Here is a 17923-nt window from a genome sequence, read left to right as displayed (position 1 = left end):
TCAGCGGACAGAGAGTTGCATGTTACAGAGATTTCACGTGGAAGGCTTGGCGAAATCCGATACACCAGTGCCTTTCAACATGTGTGATGGTACACACTTGTGCGGATGAAAAAAATATTGCAGTTCGGATAAAAATCCGAATGGGTGCGGATAAAAATCTTAACTGATTGTTATACTCTTCTGACGTGTAATAATTCAAATAAACCTAATAGGACATTCAAGGGCAGGGGCTTCCTACCTTTTGTTGTTGCGATGCAATTGTTAAAACTTGTATGAATTACGACGTACCACTAACCTAAACTTTTTCTCGCTATTTGCGCACTATAACTATTCCTTATTTAAAAGTGTGATTCGAAACGCGTGTAGTGACAGGCACACACGCCTCCGCGACTGGAGGGGGTAAAATGACGTATAATTGAGTTTCTGCTCTCTTTCTCTAATCTAAGCAATCATCATATTTTCGTAATAACGGTTCGAATAGCACGAGGCACGAAGATAGTAGTAAACACCATCACTAAACTCACATTTGCAAGTTTTTGTAACGGAAATGTTTTATCCTTTAGGCAGGGGTGTCAAACTCAACACTATCCCAAAATCCCAAAATACCTCAATATCCTTGCTCTTATTTATCTTTTGATTTCTCCATTAACCGCCTATATACACAATGGTCGGATCATAGGGGTTCTACTTTGGCTGCACCTTTATTCGCTGATTAGCAGGCTGAATGCAGTTATAAAGCGATAAAACAGTGGCTCTAGCGATGATATAACTTGGCGTATTTCTATGCTCCCTTCGGTATAGTGATATATTTGCATCATCCCTGCGTATGCGTTGTGAGGAATGCAAAAGATTTAACTGTAAACGAGGACGTCGGCATTTGGTTCATATTAATATATCGCGATTCGGGTTTCACAGGAGGCTGGAGACCTCTATTATCTTTTCCATGTAACCTATCAGGGTTTCACAGTGGCGTTTTCGCTTCTGTGAATAACTAGTTTTTAGTAGGTGAAATAATTCGCACTTTCTTGCCTTCTCGGAATTGGGTGTCAATGTCAGCGACATGCTCCTAATTGTGACTGGAAACTACAACACCGTAGTCGGGTGGTTATAATGTGCCCTATATAAACATCTTTGACATGTGCTCTCTGGAAGGACTAATTGATTCAAGTAATGCTAACTAAAAATCTCAACATTTGTTAGAAATGCTCAGGATAATACATGACTTTTTCGATCAACTCAGCATTTCTTCGCGGGCCTGATGAAATCATTTGGCAGGCCGGATGCAAATTTCGGGTCACCGCGGCACCAGAGCGATCTGTTTGTGTACAATGTTTGTTGGATTTCTTTAAATAAAATTTCTTCGCGCGATTTCTTGTGAATAGTTTTTGCATATCCATGCCTACTGTGTTGGGTACAGTATAGCCATTACCCTATAGCCATTATCCTATAAGCGAGATACTTAAAACAGACAGCTTGATTATGAAAATCGGCCGACCTTTGGGTTTCACAAATTACCTTCAGGTGGTCTACGGGCCACGAGGAAAATGTGTTGGCATTCGATGACGTAAAACACATAATGTTAGTGGTTAGTTGATCTTTTTCGCATGATATGAATAGCTTTCGACTAATCGATGATATGATGTACTGCTGATACAGGCTTAAATCACTATAGTTTTCTGATAAGTGAGAACACTGTGAGATCACAAGAATGACTGGAATTGCATGCCTCTAGTGGTTGACCATGGATGCGAATGGGTCTCCTATTCATGATAATATTTGTCCGATTGGTTTCTCCGGAAAATACCGTCAAAAACTGTTGGGGGGATATAGTCTATGGGTGTGCAACGAGTGAGTAAGGGCGTATCAGAGAAGCCAATCCCTTCAACGTCTGGATACATGAACACGTGAAGTTTTGGCCAACATACCGCTGCAAATTAGCGTGTGTGTTCCCATGGTTAGTATCGGTCAAGAATGACGGGGGGAGTGATGACAAATACTCTGACTGCATTGCTTTGCTATCTACACTATTATTATTAAGTAGGCTAGAATCCTGAATTCCTGATATATTATATTAACGATGTACAAAATCGACATGACAACACTCGCAGTAAATTCAGCTATTTATATTTTAGAGGATATCAAAAGTTCTTGAGCACCATACATTGCAATATGCTGACGTTACATGATTAAGTTTTGTATACAAATACTATATAGTAATGCATATAAATCGTCATTCATATATTTAAAAAAACGCAATACACGCGTTAAAATGACAGAAAGTTCTTGTAGTTGGAATGCTCGTTTGAATATATCACTTTTTATGGTTATGTTGGCAAACATACGATGATTACATATTCTGATAAAAACTTGAGGATTGTTGCAGAAAACGGGAGCAGGTGAAGAAAGGTTTTATCGTCATATAGTTCGATGATTTGACCGTTTCGGAACAAACAAAACATTTTGAGACTGGGAACGTAAATTCCAATTTGGATTGTGGCTAGACAGACGAATTGACCTCGTGATTCGATCTATACAAAATAGTGTAAATAAATAGCAAAAATTTGCATAATTATAGCCAGTTCAATTTCCAGAAATTAAATCTATTGCGTCAGTCAGATTTTAAGACCGATGTTGCCGAAGTTGAATCGGACGTTTCTGAAAATTGAAAACGCAGCATTTGGATCTAATAAAAATCATGATTGGAACATATTGGATCAATATTCTATGCTGGAGTTTATTATGTGCTGATCGCTTATGGGACCTCCCAGTCCATACGGGGCGATGTATAATGACCAAGTGGATAGAGTCAACCTAATATTTTATAAAGGTGGGCGAAAGTACTTTTGACAATTTGGAATCTGCAATCGGCAATCTCAGTATGAGGCTAGTGAAGCCCTGAACTACTATATTGAGGTCGTATTTTGAAATTTCTGCCTATTGAATGGCAGCAATAATAGCCTACACGACCAAAAAGCGGTGGAACATTTACTCGACGTCAAAATAATGAACCAATATGTCCATACTATATATATAGTATTATTTATGCATTTCCGTCACGAACATTAATTTTAAGTGTCTTCGACTTCATCGGTTTACGAACCAAGTTCGCTAAACGGCCGTTGTAGTTGATTTATGCTGTGAGTCTGTGTGATTGTCTCGCGTGACCCACGCGCAACATCCCGATTTGTAATCGTCGACTTCCGATGGCAATTCTCGTTTCGTTTCTTCTCCTGATTCCTGAATCCATAACACGGCCCGCCAGCACGTAAAACAGCGCGATAACTTCAATCGCTCTTTTGCTGTCACATTAAGCCGGGCGTACCAACGTTTCTGTCAGTAAAAGATCAAATCGGGCTAGCTAAATTAAACTGAATATTTCGTACTGAAGGCAAGGCAAATAGCTATCAAAATCAGGATCTTACTGCAGGACGTAGTACACGATGTATATTCGGTGTCGGAAACTTATGATGAGCACTAATTACAGGAAGTCATGAAATACTTGAACTTATTCGGAATACTCAGTCACGTATGTTTTGTCTACTTACTTACTCAATTGGATACGTTGTTAGACTATTTCCACTTACTTAACCGTTAATAAGGCAAACCTACTTACTTACAGACGTCTGAATTTTGTAAAGGAAGTTTTGGGTCAGTTTATACCGCTTTCATGTGTGAACCTGTCATAATATCTGGGCGAAAAAGTCACCACTGTCTCTCAGTGACTGAGTACGTTTTTGAAAGTGAACCCTGGTGTCGTCATTTTGCCTTGTTCGCAAAGATGCATTCTGTGGCAATAATTTCGAAAGCAGTCATCTCGGGGATGACGGGATCAATTTCTTTTTAAACTATTATATATACTCACGTACCTACTTCATTTTACCTCAATTCGAAGCAGTTTAGTGATTGCTAGGAAATAGCTTCTTCTACTTCTAATTGAGTATACACTCAGGGGGTTACTATTAGGCCTACTCGAGCAATCACATATACGTGAGTAACTAACTGGACTACTTTGACCAGCTTTTCTGATATTAACTCGGTGTGTCCGCACTCATGATGATCAGCCTGATCCTAAAATTTGACCATAACGAATTACGCATCTTACGGAATTTTAGTGTACTTCTTACCATCACTTCGAATAACCACAATCCCAATGTCCATTGTCCACGTATACAAATATTCATTTTATAGTGGCGCAAAATCCTCGATTTTAATATGATAAATTGCATAATTCCAAAATCCAAGCCCAATCTCGCTTTAGAATTAGTGTTTTACCAACATTAAGATAGCAAATAAAACTTCTGACTCTCAATGTGTAACATTACATCCTTCGAGATGTCATGTCAAAATTAAAGTCGTATTCTAACCGGCCAATATACCACATGCAGAAATAATGATGTGGTATATTTTCCTCTGATACTGTCCAGCATGACATTTCATCATGTGTTCTGTGGCTCAAAAACACTGAACTCACCGTATAATAGCGCGCAATTACGATCCCAATTACTGATACCAGGAGCGAAACAACCCCAATCACTACCCACGCCCACACGGGAGGATCAGGGGGTGGTGGTGGAGACGGTTGTGACTCGGAAGCTGTCAAAAGAGTTTCGTTATGAATCCCAACGAGTTTTAAATCTTGGACAATTCATATCTCAACTCACTTGTTACGGTTCGTTCGATGAAGGTACCGGTCCCACCATTGTTTGCCGCAGCGAGCGAAATTCGATAGGTTGTACCGGGCTCCAGAGAATCAAAAATAAGACTTGTTCCATTCGTCTCCTGTCGTGAGTAATTTGTTCAGTTTACTTGCTCCCAATTTCAATCGATTCGGATATGACATTTGATGCTTTAGGGTACGAGAAACCAGTAATACATAATGGTAGAGCACTGCACACTAGGGATGGTGTGAACCTCTAAATGTTTTAGGCTCGTGTGAACGCGAACCCTTTTGGAAGGTTCTGTGTCAACTCGAACGGGAACCTCATGGCGTCACGTGGCGTCATATTGCTAATTCCAACCCTACATTTCAGCAAAGTGATATATTAGTGCACACGAAACCTAGCGACGACTCGGGTCACACAATGCCACAATGCTGAAGTACATACTGACTTTTTAAGCGTCGCTAAATGTATTAACTGGAGCAATCAAATGATGTAATAATTGTTCCCTCTAATTTTTTGACGTGTCTGCGTCCACTCACCAACTCACTGAGTAGCCCCTTGGACAACAGTGCGTAACAAGTTAAAAAAGATCATCACTTCGGATTTTTTGTGTGCAAGTTGAATTTTCTGTGCGCAGATACCGTGTCAGCGCTGCACAATTGCGCACGTGCGCAGCTTAGAGGTAACATTGATAATAATCCCATAAAATCAATATCTTTCGTCGCTTTGCCAACAATTTCGACGAGGACCTGCAAGGGAATATAAGCGTCCTCTACGCCTTAACGGTCTGCGCCAGACCGGACAATGTATTCGGCGTCTAGGTGTTGCTATACCTTGATATTGAGCAGGGTGTAAAACGGGTTTTACCCTATAGACAAATTATACAGCAGTAGCCAACACCTTAATCGCACGGATTTGGTTTTTATGATGCAATATACATCTGAAATGGAGATGCGGACCCCGTACGCTTGCTAGATTTTTTTACATCAGACAACGATATTAATTTCATTGGCTGGTTGAATAAGCAACATTCGTTGACTACCTACATGTAGCGTATTTCGCTCTTGATGTTGTGTGATTTCGGGTCAAGCTTACAGCAAAGAGTCACTAAATATTCACAAACAGAAAGCTGGATATTTCCAGCAAACTTTTGTAACAAAACGGGCAAAATTTTTGAGATTGTCACGGTGCATGCTGGTTAAGTGTGGATTTTTTATGTTGCCCGCGCCATGCATAGAGTGTCCCGCAGTTGAAATGCAATAAATTTCAACCTAAGATGTTAAATTGACGTGAAAATTGTAATATATGAAAAAAGGTTCTCAGTGCAGAACATACCAAGGTTCGTTTGTGAACTTGAACCTCTAAATTTCTGAGGTTCACACACAGAACGTGAACATGAACCTCGCGTTTGCATCATCCCTATAGTGTACACATTGATATCGGAACGATACAATTCAATCTCGAATTATACTATCAAATAATGTCACCTATTCATTTAGATATCGATAAACTTGCCTCTCACCCTACCTCATGCACTGGAAAATTTCGTACGGATCGTTTTCTTCTGCTATTGACCAGGTCGAGAAAGGCAACGTACTTTCTCGATCCTCTGGCTGGCGACCACCGTGCGGTCAGCGAATTGGAAAATACCGAAATTTCAACATCGTTGAGTTTTGAAGGTACTGAACACATAGTATAAAGTCACTGAACGCACGTACTCAACAATAGCGGAATACAATTACAATTACAATTACTGTTAAATATGTAATTAATTACAATTATAATTACAATTACAATTACTTTTAAACAGGTAATTTATTCAGTAAAGAGGTGTTCTTTTACAACCGTAGCGACGTAATTAGCAACAATCTCAAGCTATTCATGTTTCATCCCTGATATGTAGAATACCCTATAATTAAAAAAAAAACTCGAACGTATTCGAACTATTCCTAATCATGATTACTGAAAACTACAAGCACAGAAAAATGTTTCAAGCAACTGTTAAGAACCACAGGTTTGAGCGACTAACAGGGAATAGGCTACAGGACAGTGAATGAAATGTAATCAAACGATTAGGCTACTCGATCCAGAGCTGAGTCAGGATAATGAAATGTAATTGGTAAGGCGTCAGCGATAAGGATGATACCGATAAGATGCGTAAAATTAAAATAAATGCAAAATGAAAGAACCGCCTGATAACTAAGAATTACAATAATTTGGTTCGCATTTACATTTTCACTTGCTCGGAAACTGTTAGATTGCATTTGATGAACATTAGGGTGCGAAAAGTTTCTGGCCCAAGTAAATTTGGCGAAGATTGGGGAAAGATTGGGATAACATCTCTACAAATGCGTGATCAAGTTTGATGAAGCCTTGGTTGGAAACTTGAATGTTTTTTGCTATTGATGCAACAAGCCTCGATCGGTACTGGTCAGAGATTTAAAAAACACGCCCCCCTTTATGACAGTGAATATTTCGTGCCCCATGAAACCATGAAGTTAGCAGTCCTTACATATAGTTTGATGGTATGGAAGGTTATGACTGTTGATGAGAGAATTCTCCAATACGAAATTCAGACTATACACCGAGCAATAACCATAAAACGGATGTGAATCGGGCCGAGCGCGGAAAAGAATTCAGTTCACTGGAGCGTCGAGCCCCGTTCAGATGCTTTCACGCCCCCCAGCTTGAGAACGACTGTCATACATGCACCACCATGTCTGATTCTCTCTGATCAATCAACACAAAAAGCAATTGTCCGCATTCAAGTCGAAATACAAGCAATTTCTTCTAAATGAATACTAGCAGGATTACTGGACCACGACCTAACATATTGATCTCGCCTTCCCCCACATGTCACCTCATTTTGTCGCTTGCCTTTTAAATTCTCTGATTCACTTTTCATTCAGTGTGCATGCAGCATGCCCCTTCTCTACTTCGCCTAAGCCAAGGTGGGTGTCTGATGTCAAAGACTACTCCAAGTCGTTTCGACACTTTCCTATCTTTTCAGTGTATCGCAGTTTTGTGGTGTTTTGAAATGATGAAAATATTAATAAAGTGATATTTATGAACCACATTAAAAATATAATCTAATAGAAAAGTTACCAATTCTAGATTTGTCACTCACGTGTATATACTGTTTTGCATATGAAATTTCCTGGAGGTGCCACGCAATACAGAATCCGAATGCAAAATTGATGCGACCGTCCATAATCCAAGTCAGTCACGTTGTAACTAGTCCCTGTGGTGCTGTCATTAAATGGAATAACAATAACATAGCATCGAGACAACCGTCTTGTAAATTATGCCATTAGATGACGTGTACCGTTACAATCAATTCAAGTTCCTATCACGAACCACAGACGTATTACATGATATAAAGTAGGGAGACTGAAAATCTTTCAAACGAATAAATAGCACAGATGGGCGTAACGCAATTATGCGTTTAATGAATGAATTGGAACTCAAGGCAGACAATAAATATTTGTTACTACTTCGGGTCTAATTAGGATGAGAAATGCTTCAATAGTTCACGAGAAATCACTTCGAAAATGTAGACTGTAACGTGGCGTCGCAGACTTACTATATTAGTTGACCTCGTGTGAAAACATTCAAAATTGGACTGATTCATCTTGAAAAGTTTCGCGGAATCACTATAACGATGGCATAACAAATAAGTATGTCATTTTCAAATTAATATTTCACGAGTTTCGCTTATATGGCGATTGTTCGCATAGTAGTAGTGTAATATATCAGTTAACCGAATGCATAAATCTCAAAACTAATCTATCGGAGTAAGTGATAAAAGTGGACTAACTATAAGTGTGATAGCTTCATTTGATCACCCACATAGAATGTACAATATGCCTTCATTGCCCTCCAAACTATATATATGACAGGGATAGGATAAGAAATAGCCCACGTGGACAAGTCTTTGCGTTAACGTCAAAAATGACACTTATCACTGCCATTACCACTCATCCATACCCCGTGAGTTTATCTTGAAGTAAAATGATGCAAATTGACATTGGCTGTCTGTTCTGTGAATATAGGGAAAATATCGCATCGGCAGTTTTTCACAAAAACATTGGATTCTAAATTCCACTATAAATGTATCGATATAATATAAGTAGAACTTATAATTAATCTCACTTGTATTCATGTGAAATATTGTACTCAGTTCCAGTGAATGCAATTGAAAATGCGATTCCGGTGTATTCTTTATTCCAACGAATGCCAATGGATGAATTGCTAGCAAGCATTTGAGACGGATCTGGCGGAGAAACTTCACCTGGTGCGTTGAAATGAATGCATATCACTATGCGCTTTGTGATGAGCCAGACCAATGTACTAACGGTAGGCCTTTATTAACAATAACCCGATTAGTGGTGACACCATAATAAACAAACGACCCTGGCTAGGTAAGCTATGGTAAGAGTTATAGCAAACTGCACGGATTGGTTGAACGGTAGTGTCCGTATATATATAGTTGAGGAGTCGTGAATGAAATGATCGATTTAACGAAACTGGCGAACTCGTAACAGTGGCTATATTAGACACAAACGGCTATTTTCAGCCTATCTTTTCCATAGTGCTATAACTCATAGGCGCCGACTTACGAGGTTACGAGGTGGCGCAGCCACCTCGTGACCATATTTACGAGGTGGCGGCCACCTCGTACAAAATGCTCAAACGGCCAAGTGATTTGCGACCAATAATTAGTAATCAGGCGAATCGATGCGACCTCGTTAGAGACGTCTTCGATCTCAATACGCGCGTGTGCCAGGCGCGTAGCCACGGTGGTCGAACTTCCCTATTTGAAACGCGAAACCCCGTCATTTTGAAATGATCATTCTAACTCTAATATTCAGTTGCAATTCAACAACTTTGTTATCAGTGTTACGCGCGGCTGATTTGCGAGAAACGTATTGTCAATTAGCGAGAAGAGTCTGTGAGGATCTCCCGCTGAGATGGTCACGAAATTAGGTCATTCATTCCCGTGCGCATGGCAATTGTCGCTAGCCTGGTTTATCGCGTCTCGAACAAGCCTGGTTCCGAAGGCTTGAACTTGAACAATCACATCTGCAATAGGCGCACTTCACACTATATCATCGCTTGCCTGCGCAATCGCATCTGCATTGGCGGCTTCGGCCTGGTGTGAAAGATATTATTGCTGACCTAACTATCGCGTCTCGGGCATAGCATGCTTTGGCTCCAATCTCTCGCAGGTTTGGAGGCAATGCGGTCGAGTTTACGCTAATTAGTGTTTGTTTTATGTCATATTGATTAAAAAGCGACATCGCGAAACTGAATAACATCGAATCGCTGCAAACAGACTTAAACGTGCGTAATTGATTCCCGCTAATACTTGAACGTAACGATCAGATGATGTGTATCATGGCTTGAGTTCTGAAAGACGACAATGGTTTGAAATCGGTGTTCATCAGTTCGGACATTTTGATTTGCGAAAACTGTCGCCGAGACTGCGTAATACTCGCGCGTATTTAATTGTTCACCAGAGATCAGGGACTCGCTAATTGATCGCACTCCCCGACTCTTTGGCAAGCTTATCATACGTCTAAAATCGTCAATACGCGGAGATTGCATGATCGCCATGTACTTGACCCGAATTGAATTGATGCTATAAAATCTAAATCCCGTTAATTTTTCGACTGGCTACGCGCCTAGCATGTGCTGAGAAGCACCATCCTAGATCCCCTCTCCCGATCAGGCTCCCAAATATACGTTCTGCTTTTCTGCAATCTAAATTATGTGCGCCCATATTCGTTTACAAAACCATTCGTGAGCTAGCTAGCTTCGTGATAGTCTTGGTAATCGTAGCGCGAAATTGGAGGGTGTGTTGGCGTGTGCCTGCAAATTGGAGTTCATTTCTGCGCATATTCGTTTCTCTAACAAGGCTTTGCCAGTGACATTATTCGGGAAATGTAGCAATACAGCTCAAATACCGATATAATGAGTAAACAATTGTCGCAACGAAAGCTACTCAATACGGTGTCAGACTCAAAACCCATTCGCGGTGATACTGATTATAGAATACACGCTTTCTCATTTCCCATCATCCATATTTCTTGTTATCTACTTGATACATTCGTACTCCGAAATTGTCGCACAAAGTCATTTTTCAGTGTTCCTTTTATTATTAACGTGCAGTAGCCATGCTATGCCATTGTCAAATATTGATGCATCACAAGATTCTGGGTGGCACAAATTTTGATTTTATTCGGTTCGTTTGAACAGGGAACCTTCTACATTCCGGTAAACTTGATTGCTGGATGTACTGTACTCGTATCGAGAACAACAATATCGAATAATAAACTATTAGGCATTAGGTAGACAGTGGATTTCTATTGATAAGATCGCGGCATGCGGCCGGAAGTGTGGAATTAATTCTAACCCAGGGGTGGCTAACCTGCGGCCGTAGAAGGAAATTTGTGCGGCCGTCTACACGTAATTCAATTGGTATGAGTTGGCGGCCGTCGACATGCAAATTGAATTTACGAATTGACCGATGTACGTACTCCCGAAATGCTTCGCGAACGTAAATCGAGAAATGCACCAATGCCGCCCTAATCGCTCTTTTAATCAGCAAATAATTGCCGCGATGCGAGTTGGTCAATGCGAAGCAAGAAACCGCAAGAGACAATTACTGATTGGCTGCGCGATTTCGCGTTTGTAATCATCATTATTGTCTGCTTGAAATATAAGAGAGTTGTCGTACGTTACTTGGCGCCAGTGCGTAGTGTATTTCGCTACTCACACGGCGCGTTGCGCGAGAATAACGTTGATGCAATTCCAGATTCTCAGTGACGTAAATTCTGTTTTTTGTTCGATGCATTCCGTCGGACGGACTGGTAGCGCCGGCTGCAGCTACACTTTCGAATGATAGTACCATTTTAAGATTCCATTTAATAACTCGATTGCATGGTTTGGTATTAATGAGTGCAGGCTGCAGGGCCGATATTAAAACGTCACGCAAATGGTTTAACGCTGCACGTACACCAGCGGCTTGTAGTAAAGCGCGTTTTAGTGCGATGATGACGTCTTCGATAAGGAAGAATTATGACGTCACAACACTTCGCCACCTCGTAAAAAAATAAAAGTCGGCGCCTATGGCTATAAGATATGGTCATTGGTCATATGTAGGCTACGATGCTGGTTCGATAACCATAGTCACGTAATACCGGTTCGCAATCGCACATCAATTTTTAACGAGACTCTGTTGGATTCATCTCGTGTATCATGACACAAATGTATATGATACCAAGAGGCGAATTACCCGGTGATTGCTAGGTTTCAATTTGTGGAAAATAGTAACATCTGGACAGTGGACACCAGGTGCGTTATGAAAATGGGCAGGACGTGCTCATAACTCTCTTAGAGTGAGATTTATAAGGGTGCTTTTATTTTGTACATGCAAGCTAATGAAAAGCTAATTAAGCTAATCAAAAGCTAATTAAGCTAATGAAAAGCTAATTAAGCTAATTAAAAGCTAATGAAGCTAATGAAAAGCTAATTGAGCTAATGAAAAGCTAATGAAGCTAATGAAAAGCTAATTGAGCTAATGAAAAGCTGATTAAGCTAATGAAAAAGTAAGCTAATGAAAAGTAAGCGAATGAAAAGCTGATGAAGCTAAAAGCTAATGAAGCTAATAACTATGCTGTAGCACGGGGGCCTTTCGACCCGCCTGGCGGGAGCAGACCTTTTAACACGGCCCATGCATTTCAAAGGGGAGTTTGAACTTTGAAAATTTTTGAGCTCGCCTATACTTTAACGTGGGCGACATAACTGCCGCAACTTTGCCGCGCGTCGCCTACCCCAAAACACGCGTCCCTATGGCAAACCGCCTATACTTGCTCGGATCGGTTCCAGATTTCGCGTGAGCTTAGTCGTGGGGGGTATTTGGCCAAGAAAATTTTTAGAAATTGAAATTGAAATTGAAAAAAAAGTTGAAGTACGAAAATCTTTTTTTCCCCTCCAAGCACCCCTAGTCGTGTTTCTCTCCATGTTTCAAGACGCTCTGTGAAAGAATTATCCGGATCGGACAAAGGGTATGGCCTCCAGAGCCGATCGAAGGTCGCTTTTTTGGGCCCTTTGATCGGACATATCTCGGCTCCGGATATCTCGATCCGGATTTTTTTTTTCTCCGGCTTTGTCTCTTTGCGGCGCTTCCAGCGAGGGGTCGAGCTTGGGGCTGGGCCTAACAGGAGCCGATCTATAACACGAAACGTCGTATCTCGGCTCCTGTGCGTCGTAGAGCTAAGCGGATAGTCGATTCGAGCTCCTGATAACAGAACGAGGATAAAAATCTGAAATCTTTCTGCGACCTCCTAGAGCAGGGGTCGGCAAACTACGGCCCGCGGGCCGCATCGCAACGATGTTCTGTGCGGCCCACGAGAGTAAAAACCATAAAGAAAGTTATTGATAAAATGTGTACTAAAATCGAATTAATGCAGAGACTTGATTAAACTTTTTTTTAGTATATATATCACCATGATAATTCCAAGGCAGTAGTTGTCAAACTGAGGACAATGCCCCCATTGGGGCGCGAAAGCCTCTGAATGGAGGGGCGAAGCTGACCTCAACTCTTTTTTTTCGCGCTCCGCGCGATTTACATACAGTTCCTCTTTATTGCTCTGTATTTATTCTGAATTTCTCTTAGAATGTTAGTCTGAAAATTTCTCATCCACAGTCGTAACCTTCCATGCCATCAAACTATCCGTCTGCTAGCAGTCTGGTTGCGTTCCTGGTTGCGTTTTGTGATTTGACGATAAGGGGGGCGCGAAATCTTGCACCATCGTAAGGGGGCGTGTCCTAAAAAGTTTGAGAACCACTGTTCTTATGTATATATTTTTTATGTTCAATTTCTGGCGCGACAGCCGCGATCTTAAGGCCCACGCAGTTTGAAAGGTTTCAGCTGCTAAACATCACGGAAATCCTAAGCAAGATTGAAAAAATTCGGATCACGAGTGTGATTTCAGATTGATGGTCACTCCAGTATTCATTATTTCAGTGATGTGCTTTTAAAAACGATTCGCACGTGTCTTCGTTCTCTGTGTGCGTAGAATTAGAGTATTTATATTTCATCTGCACATAGTAGAAGCGTGTTTGAAGCTAACATTGATATGATGCTGTCAGCCTTGTGTGTCCTGAACTGTACCAAAAGTGGAATAAGTAATTATATGAACAGATTGATGCTCACAGATTCAAATTTCAATCCTGTTCTAAGAATTGGGACAACCGACTTTCGTCTCTATAGTTTTGACAAATTAGTTATTGAGGTCGACCAGCCTATGAAATCTCGCCACTGTTTCTGACACGTGTACGATATCATCAAAGCAATATTTGCTTTGTTTTAACTAAGCATATCTCCATGTCATCACTATATAATCAAGTACCAATATTGCGTTTTGGTTTATAATCCCAATTTCATAAGTGTGGCCCGCGAATTAATTCAGATGTTGAATGCGGCCCGCGAGCTCAAAAGTTTGCCCACCCCTGTCCTAGAGCCATGCCGAGGGTACCGGCGTGTTCTACTGCGTCCGCTGCGTCGAACGATACCAGAAAAGTGGAAATCGAAAAAAAAATTGAAAATTATTTTTTTCTAAAAAACGACCAAGTCTAACTTCCCTATCCTTTAACATGGGGACGAAATAGAAAAGTGCAAAGTCCGAAAAAAAATTCGGGAAATTTCTTGCCCAAACACCCCCCACGACTAGGCTCACACGAAATCTGGGACCGATCCGAGCAAGTATAAGCGGTTTGACATAAGTCCGAGTGTTTTGGGGTAGGCGACGCGCGGAAAAGTTGCGGCAGTTTTGTCACCCACATTAAAGTATAGGCGAGCTTGAAAATTTTCAAAGTCCAAACTCCCCTTTGAAATGCATGGGCCACGTTAAAAGGTCTGCTCCCGCCAGGGAGCCTAATTAGCTCTTCATTAGCTCCATTAGCTTTTCATTAGCTTCATTAGGCACCCGATTTATAATTGCATGACATATTTTCTTTGGTTTACATCACGACGTATGCGTGACTTCCATCAAACATCCATTCCGCGGACACCACTGATGGCTACACATGTCCGTATCAGTGCACTATGATGTAACCAACCTGTTGAATTCGACTCCTCGCACAGGACCTCTGCTGTATCATCCCTGATGGCTTCGAGGAAGTAGGAGTTCCCGGGAGGTAGATCGTTAAATATTGTTGCCTGATCGGATATGGGCATTGATATTAAATCACCTGAAAGAACAATTAGGCGTTAATTGACAACGAATGGCATACGAGTGTGATAACTCACCATCTATATCTTGGCATGCCAGTGTAGACAGGACGGTGGACGAATTGGCAAGATCAATTCTTATAGTAGCACCAGTAATCCAATTAGTCGCCACTTGTAAAGTAGTTGAATCGAGAAGTGATGTATGGCATCGGAACGGATTCTCGGAACATTGCGTTTGGTTGCCAATATATCCTATGTCACAAATACATATGTAGCTTCCTTCTGTATTATCACATGAGGAATTGTTATGACATTCGTATGTCCCGGCTTTGCATTCATTGATGTCAAGACAGTGTGCTCCATTCTTCTCAAATCCGGAATCACAATCGCATTCGTAACTTCCAAATGTGTTGTGGCAAGTTGAATTTTGAGGACAATTGTATGTTCCCAGTGAGCATGGGTTGATGTCGTTACATTTTGTTCCATTCTTTCGAAATCCGTAAGCGCAATCGCATTCATAACTTCCCAATGTGTTGTGGCAAGTTGAATTTCGAGGACAATTGTACGTTTTCAATGTGCATTCGTCAATATCCTCACATTTTGTTCCATTCTTCTCAAACCCTGAATCGCAATCGCATTCGTAACTTCCAAATGTGTTGTGGCAAGTTGAATTTTGAGGACAATTGTACGTTTTCAGAATGCATTCGTCAATATCAACACATTTTGTTCCATTCTTTTCAAATCCAGATTCACAATCGCATCCGTAACTTCCAAATGTGTTGTTGCAAGTTGAATTTTGGGGACAAATATACGTTTCTCTTATGCATTCGTCAATGTCACCGCATTCTGTTCCATTCCGTTCAAATCCGGCATCGCAAAAGCATTGGTAACTTCCAAATGTGTTGTTGCAAGTTGAATTTCGAGGACAATTGTATGTTCCCAGTGAGCATGGGTTGATGTCGTTACATTTTGTTCCATTCTTTCGAAATCCGTAAGCGCAATCGCATTCATAACTTCCCAATGTGTTGTGGCAAGTTGAATTTTGAGGACAATTGTACGTTTTCAATGTGCATTCGTCAATATCCTCACATTTTGTTCCATTCTTCTCAAACCCTGAATCGCAATCGCATTCGTAACTTCCAAATGTGTTGTGGCAAGTTGAATTTTGAGGACAATTGTACGTTTTCAGAATGCATTCGTCAATATCAACACATTTTGTTCCATTCTTTTCAAATCCAGATTCACAATCGCATCCGTAACTTCCAAATGTGTTGTTGCAAGTTGAATTTTGGGGACAAATATACGTTTCTCTTATGCATTCGTCAATATCACCGCATTCTGTTCCATTCCGTTCAAATCCGGCATCGCAAAAGCATTGGTAACTTCCAAATGTGTTGTTGCAAGTTGAATTTTGAGGACAATTGTGCGTTTTCCGTGTACATTCGTCAATATCCTCACATTTTGTTCCATTCTTTGCAAATCCGGAATCACAATAGCATTCGTAGCTTCCGAATGTGCTGTAGCAACTTGAATTTTGAGGACAATTGTACGTTCCCAGTGAGCATGGGTTGATGTAATAACATTCCATTCCATTGATTACAAATCCAAAATCGCAATAGCATTCGTAACTTCCAAATGTGTTATGGCAAGTTGAATTTTGAGTACAATCATGCGTTCCTAAGTCACATTCGTCAGTGTCATTGCATTCATTACCATTGCCTGAAAATCCGAAATCGCAAGTACAGAGAAATCCTGGGTATTGGTTGGAATCCAATTCCGAGCAGGTGGCGTTTGTACCGCATGTAGAAGAAGAGCGTTTTCTTTAAGTGCAAATCATCGTTTCATTTTTGGTGAATCCGAAGTCACAATCAGGAAACGAGTCACCGTCGATATCTTTGTAACATATCTCGTTGATACCTGTTTCGTTGCATGTCATCAGTGCTGTAAAAATACGCAAAACGTGATTAGATGTAATAAATTATGGTGGGTTCTTATTTTATACAGAATATACAAATTTGAAATTTTAATAATTGTAGACGTTTTTTAATACGGAATCCTCTAACAACATCGTTTCATATGAGATGGTTGTATTTGCGTTCGCGTCGCGGCCGGCTACCAACACACTGTTTCAGCATGGGAGAAAAACATAATAATATCGTGCATATATTTCACTCTTCAATTTTTACTGTAAAGCTTCGACAGCATTTTTGTTCGGCTCGATTTATTGATGTAACTTTATATTCTAGGGAGCGCTAAGTGAAAAAATTTAAAAAAATTCACATCCTCGATACTTTTCAATTAATCACCCCCTTATCTTTACCGAAAAATACCTAGTTTCAGAGTTGTTTGTGTAAAGTGAGACATACCAACTATATAGGAATCAAATATTAATTACTAAAAAATGCAGGTGTCGAAGTCAGCTTTCGTATGATATGTTGCTTTTCAATTTTCGTCAAGACAAAATTGCGCTGTAGTTATTTGAAATTAATGTTAAGCATGACTGATTTTGAAAAGTGTTAAGTGCCAAACCTGATTTTGACCCATGACGCCATTTGATTATGGTTAGGTTTTTAATTCAGCATCGAGGGCTTCTTCTATTTTGTTATTACCTGCAATTAATTGATCCCAACAACATAGCTACGCTGTTTTATAGACGTTGCCGTCGCATGCAATCTGAAAGTAATCGAATTTAATGGTTGCCTGAGCACAAAATTGTAATTTTGGAAATGCGATACCTTTGCGATCAGGGGTTCAATCTTGACGAAATTTATTTTGCTGCACTCAGTGCTAAATACCAGACTTAACTCTAAATTTACATTTATATCTGAGATCTAATGAGTGACTATCTGGTCGATATGGCTTGTAAACAAACCATTCAGATATTAGCAATAGCGAAGGTCATTAACTTATCATAATAAAGAGATAAATATACGTGTGTCTCTTCCTATATGCAGCTGTTTTGCAACCACCACGTTCGGTTGGTTTAAATGTGACGTTTGGGTAGTTTTGCTGTAAATGACGCACT

At 40.4% G+C, this 17923-nt stretch overlaps 2 protein-coding genes across 2 annotated transcripts in view; both read right to left on the bottom strand.

The window, feature by feature from the left end:
• LOC145447919 (uncharacterized) overlaps positions 1-17923 on the bottom strand; it is a 98596-nt gene that overhangs the window by 58247 nt on the left and 22426 nt on the right. The window lies entirely within an intron of this gene.
• Positions 2111-16719, bottom strand: LOC145447920 (uncharacterized). Its single transcript, XM_080326191.1, has 8 exons — positions 14977-16719; positions 14787-14918; positions 8814-8952; positions 7789-7910; positions 6189-6343; positions 4662-4779; positions 4472-4593; positions 2111-3330 (listed from the first exon to the last, which is right to left on the bottom strand). The coding sequence occupies exons 1-8, from the start codon at positions 16484-16486 to the stop codon at positions 3109-3111; spliced, it is 2520 nt and encodes an 839-aa protein (XP_080182317.1). The 5' UTR covers positions 16487-16719; the 3' UTR covers positions 2111-3108.

This window comes from Botryllus schlosseri, chromosome 10 (assembly GCF_051294905.1).
Source record: "Botryllus schlosseri isolate E-star chromosome 10, Bs_hap1, whole genome shotgun sequence".
Taxonomy (NCBI): Eukaryota; Metazoa; Chordata; class Ascidiacea; order Stolidobranchia; family Styelidae; genus Botryllus; species Botryllus schlosseri.
Note: the sequence above shows the minus strand (reverse complement) of the source record. Positions and strands in the feature narration are given on the sequence as shown.

What these genes read in the sequence shown, in the direction of transcription:
- LOC145447920 (XM_080326191.1), bottom strand. Translation starts at nt 16,486, where the DNA reads ATGGAATGTTATTACATCAACCCATGCTCACTGGGAACGTACAATTGT. An exon ending in CGAGGAGTCGAATTCAACAG is followed by an intron (nt 8,953 to 14,786) that starts GTTGGTTACATC and finishes TCAACGCACCAG; the next exon opens with GTGAAGTTTCTCCGCCAGAT. An exon ending in AATATTTCACATGAATACAA is followed by an intron (nt 7,911 to 8,813) that starts GTGAGATTAATT and finishes ATTTAATGACAG; the next exon opens with CACCACAGGGACTAGTTACA.